The 6000-nt window shown below is 38.7% G+C and overlaps 1 protein-coding gene across 1 annotated transcript; it reads left to right on the plus strand.

The window, feature by feature from the left end:
- Positions 1-4589: 4589 nt before the first annotated feature.
- LOC311592845 (olfactory receptor 5P4-like) lies at positions 4590-5528 on the plus strand (the record flags this gene model as incomplete). The annotated part of the gene is made up of 1 exon (XM_084773693.1): positions 4590-5528. The coding sequence occupies one exon, from the start codon at positions 4590-4592 to the stop codon at positions 5526-5528; it is 939 nt and encodes a 312-aa protein (XP_084629819.1).
- Between the last annotated feature and the right edge of the window lie 472 nt (positions 5529-6000).

The following is a 6000-nucleotide window of genomic DNA, read 5'->3' on the forward strand; positions in this document are numbered from 1 at the left end:
GGATCTTAAGAAATTACTCTGGTGAGAGTGAGGATAGAGGTGGACAGAAAGTAAAAAAAAAAAATCTATATCTATATCTATATATCCTACATGCTCAGAGAAGAATGAGAAAGTCCAATGAATGCCTAACAGGAATGACAACAGTCAATTATACACAGGCTAGAGGACATAAAATATTATGAACAATAATGACCAACTTAAATTCCATATAAAATACACAAGTAGAGAAAGGAGAATATGGGACCTCTATGTACACATCTTGTGGCCTCAACAGTGGCTCACATTCATCTCTTCTCATTTCTTTATGATACTCTCAGCACTCCACTCCTTAAGTTTGTTTTAGAAACAAAACCTGGGTATTATATTACTTCATTTATAATTCAGAATGAGTCTCTTCAAGATGAGAGGCCAAGAAAAACATGGCAACAGGAGATATCATTGTTATACTAAAATTTCCTTTTATCACTTCAAGAAACTCCATATAATATTTATTTATGATATTTTAAATTTACTAAGCACTCTGAAATATATTGAGTTAGTTTCCTGAGATCTGATGAGCTTGCTGAGGTGGTACCTAGGGGAATTTTACCTCTGATGGCCCCTTTTCCCTACAAATATCTTACCTCGTTTGATTTCACCATTCTTACTCTCAAGAGACTCTTATATGCTGACCTTCCTGATCTATATTCCTGGTCTATTCCCTTTTTAATGTTATTCTATCCCTTGGTCCTTTTGTAATTCAGGTACATGGTGATGGCTGTTTCTCAATTAGGTCACAGATTATCACAGCATAGCCCATGATAATTGTGTTTATACAAATCAAGTCTCAAATTTAATGAGATCATTGCAGTTGTAGTACTGCCTACCAATAATGAAGATAATAAGTGAAGCCCTTGGGACTTTTTCAGCACAATAATAAATGAAAACACAAATACACTCAATTTCTCCATCTCATTAGATTATCTCCCCCTGGATTTTCAGTAAGACGCTAGCAGATAGGAGCATGTCTGGTTATGATGTACTTATGTCTTACACTGCAAACGGTCCTGAGTCCTGCAGAAGAAAGCCCTACAATGTGAGGATGATTCCTGAAATGTTTCCTTTTAATGTGTAGCAATCAGGTAACACTCATTCTTTGCTAGTGATGTGTGCATTTCCTGGGAAAAAATTTGCATTCACCTTTAATCTTTCACAAAGAAATCTATAATTTACAATGTCTATAGAGTATCGCAGTAATCAGTTCCACATTATTACCAAAGTGTTACTACTTATGATACTTCAAAGCTTGGTTATTTAAGCCAAAAAAGAAATGTAAATTCAAATTTGAAGTCTGCTTCAGGAAGAACAATTATAAGACGTCTTAGGAGAGGGGAGCATACGTAGGGTTTTGTTGCTTTCTGTTTGGCATTTGTTTTTGACCCAGAGATCAGGTAGAGATAGAAAACTTTCCTTCTCATCCCCCTTGGCTGGTAGGGAGATATTTTCAGCCTCCATTTCATTAAGGTCCAAAAGAGGGATTCTTGCAGTTTTCGAGTAGATATGAAGTTGGGCAGGGGGGCGGGGGGAAGGCCTGGGAACCTCAACTCTCTACCCCCCACTGTCTCATGTCTCTGTCTTCAATGCCTGCATAGCCTCAGCTTTGGAGTGGGGCTCGCATCTCTAGATAGTGTGGTTGTATAGTTGCTAGTTTAATGCTGGTGATCAACTCCCAATAAGATCTTTTATTTCACAGAATTCAATTTCTGAATTCTTACTTAAAAAGTACTAAATCAATAAATGATCAAATAGTAGTTATATATTTTATTGTGCACAACATGGTAGTTTGATGCATATGTATTTCCGTTGTAGAAACGTCAAATCAAGTTGCTCACCATATCCATCAAATTACATTTCTGCCATTTTAACATTGCATTTCAAAATCTTCAAATCTATCTATTAACAAATTTGGAATATATTATCTTATTAATTATGATTATGATACTGTGCAACTAATTTCTAAGATACACTATTACTATTTAATTTTAACACTGTACCAGTTTGTTCATTCCCTTATTCTCTACTCTTGTATTTTACTGCCTCAACTCTCTACCACCATTCTGCTCTTTGTTCTATGTAATGAATTTTTGGCTTCAAAATATGAATGGGATTATTCAGCGTTTGTTTTTCTCTCCCTAACTTTCCTAATACAGTGTCTTCTAGAACTTTCTATATTAGTGCAATTATGAGGTTTCCTTCCCTTTAAAGACAGCACAATGTCCTCTGTGCAGATATCATTTTAGAAATAAGCATTCTAAAATGGGGGAGGTACAATCCCACTGTGAATTAATTTGCATCTATATAGTGGTTGTAGATGTTGAACATTTTTCATGCTTTTATCACCTAAGTTAAAAGTATAAGTATTGAAAATATTTTTGGATATCCCCTCTTTTTTTTGTTTTTGTTTTTTTTCATTTTTTTCTTCTTTATTAATTTATTTTTGTTACATCTCAATGGTTATCCCATCCCTTGTATCCTCCCATTCTTCCCTCCCTCCCATTTTCCCCTTATTCCCCTCCCCTATGACTGTTCCTGAGGGGGATTACCTCCCCCTGTATATGTTCATAGGGTATCAAGTCTCTTCTTGGTAACAAGCTGTCCTTCCTCTGAGTGCCACCAGGTCTCCCTCTCCAGGGGACATGGTCAAAGGTGAGGCACCAGAGTATGTGAGAAAGTAATATCCCACTCTCCACTCTACTGTGGAGAGTGTTCTGTCCATTGTCTAGATCTGGGTAGGGGTTTAAGGTATATTCCATCTTACACCCATCAGAATGGCTAAGATCAAAAATTCAAGCGACACCACAAGCTGGCGAGGATGTGGGGAGAGAGGAACACTCCTTCATTGCTGGTGGGAATGCAAACTAGTACAACCACTTTGGAAATCTATCTGGTGCTATCTCAGAAAAATGGGAATAGGGCTTCCTCAAGACCCAGCTATTCCACTCCTTGGAATATACCCAGAAGATGCTCCAGCACACAACAAGAAAATTTGCTCAACCATGTTCATAGCAGCCTTGTTCATAATAGCCAGAACATGGAAACAGCCTAAGTGTCCCTCAATAGAAGAATGGATAAAGAAACTGTGGTACATATACACTATGGAATACTATTCAGCTATTAAAAACAAGGAATTCCCGAAATTTGTGGATAAATGGATTGAGCTAGAAATGATCATAATGAGTGAGTTAACCCAGAAGCAGAAAGACTCAAATGGTATATACTCACTTATATCTGCATATTAGCCCAAGGGGCATGTCCCACGAAAGACTTCACTTACCAGGAAACCGAGACAGAGGGGAGGACATTCTAGTGGGACTCTAGATGAGAGAATCATGGGAGAATGGCAAAGTAGAAGGATCCAGAGGGTCCTAGAAGCCTACAAGTAGAACATTATGATAGGCAGATTTGGGCACAGGGGTCCCGCTCAAACTAAGGCACCAGCCAAGGACAATACAGGTGGATATCCCCTCTTGACAGAGTTGTTTAGAAGGAAATATTACTTTCATTTTTTTTAATCTTTTGCATTCTCCTAATTACTTTTTGATCAGTTATTTTCCTTTTGTTATTCCTTCTACTTGTATACTACCATGCTTGTTCTAACATGGCTGGCATAGTACAAACATTTGGTATTTTCTTAACATAATTAACTGCCTTATCTAAATAAGATTAGGAAATGTATTCTATTGTTTATACCATATAGTTTTTAAGATACAAATAATGACCACAAATAGAGTTATTTTCTGTGCTCTTCTCAGGGTTGATCTCCATGTGAAACTTACAATAACCTAGAATTATGTTAACCGGGTTAAGTGGTGTTAAATTGCCCTGATAAATTAGCCTTGGAAAGTTAGTGTGAGCTAACACAACAGCCCTATGTCTTACTTCCAGTGCATGTAGAGTATATTCCCTGTTCTCACACTTGAAGCCCAGACTGGTAGGAGATACAACTGTGCTGTAGATGAATCATGTCAAAGGTTTCACTGTGGAAAGCAAGTGAGTTGCCCACTGGTACTGCAGTGTGATTCTGAGAAAACACCATTTACTTTCACAACAGATTGGCATGCACTGCTCTCAGTGGCACAGAGCTACAAGAGGATTTGGAAGGGTGGGCTCCAATGGGACTGAGAAGCAGCATTGAATTAGATGCTGTAAACACCAGCATACATCTGTCACATCAGCCACTGGGCTCCCAGAACATCAGGACTCTATGCATTCATTACACCTCCTGACTTGATCAAATGTCACATCTGTAGTGAGTCCTGTGTTCTGATCTGGGTCACTGTTCAGCTTGTACCCATGGGCTTAAGATAAAGGATGCTTAATATTCTGAAATCATGCATGATGCATTTTGATTTGGAAACTCTTGGAGGATAATAAACATCATGCATGATGTTACTTGGTTTGGGAACATTTCAAAGAGAATAAACACCAGGCCGAAGTGAGATCTGTGTTTATTTTTAATGGGATAAATATGGAATGGAGTGTAACAGTCATGAGGCCTGATAGCCACTGTTCTTATTTCAGTAGGAACTGTCTCAAAAAAAAAAAAAAAGATGGAGCCTGGAAACCATACATTGGTAACAGAGTTCGTTATTTTGGGCCTAACTGAGGACCCCATCCTTTGTCGTGTCTTCTTTGTATTGTTCCTGGGCATTTACCTCACCACTGTCTTGGGCAATGCCAGCATCATCATGTTGATCCGAAGAAGCCCTCAACTTCACACCCCAATGTACCTCTTCCTCAGCCATTTGGCCTTTGTGGACATTGGGTACTCCAGCTCAGTCACACCTGTCATGATTGTGAGTTTCCTGAGAGAGAGAACTGCCATCCCTGTGGCCGGCTGCATAGTCCAGCTTGGCTCTGATGTGGTCTTTGGGACCGCTGAGTGTTTCCTGCTGGCTGCCATGGCCTATGACCGCTATGTGGCCATCTGCTCACCCCTGCTCTACTCCACTCTCATGTCTCCCAGGGTCTGCCTCATCTTACTAGTTATTTCCTATGTGGGTGGCTGTGTGAATGCTTCATCATTCACCAGCTGTTTGTTGAGCCTGACTTTTTGTGGATCCAATAAAGTCAACCATTTCTTCTGTGACCTCCCACCGCTGGTGGAGCTTTCTTGTACCCATGTTTACCTTGCTGAGATGTCTCCTGCCGTCTCGGCAGGTTCCATTATTGTTATCACCCTGTTCACTATCATTGTTTCCTACCTCTACATCCTTCACTCCATCCTCAGGATGCGCTCTCCTGAGGGCAGGCGCAAGGCCTTCTCCACCTGCACCTCCCACCTCACTGCAGTCACCTTGTTTTATGGGACAGTTACGTTTGTTTATGTCATACCAAAGTCAAACCACTCACCCAACCAGATGAAAGTGGTGTCTGTGTTCTACACAGTGGTGATTCCCATGCTGAATCCCTTGATCTATAGTTTGAGGAACAAGGAGGTGAAAGAGGCCATGAGGAAATTGATGGCCAGAACACACTCCTCATTTTAAACAATTATATATATATATATATATATATATATATATATATACACACACACACACACACACACACTTTTTTGGAAACAATGCAATAGTTATATGTTGTTTGCCTTGTTTTACACACATTTCTTAAATGTGCAGTGGTATGTTTATAAATGAAAACTTATTTTATACTTTTCAAGAGTTTAAGAAAATTGATCATTTGCACTAAAATCTTGACTAAAATTAAATGTGTATATTTTATGGTTGTAATGCCAAGATGATGTAGAATTATTTTCTTTACTTTGTATTATTTAGGTGGTCTATGATTACAGTTACTTTCTCATGTATTTAGTATTGTATTTTTTAAAATGTTAACTATCACCTGGAATATGTCATGTGTTCCTTTTCAATCCAATTGATGAAATGTTGATGGCTCTCATCCTTATCTTAGGAATTTTTGGCAACTCTTTTACAGGATCATCATGTACCTGGAACTCTT

Source organism: Acomys minous (assembly GCF_964271855.1).
Source record: "Acomys minous genome assembly, chromosome: 2".
Classification (NCBI taxonomy): Eukaryota; Metazoa; Chordata; class Mammalia; order Rodentia; family Muridae; genus Acomys; species Acomys minous.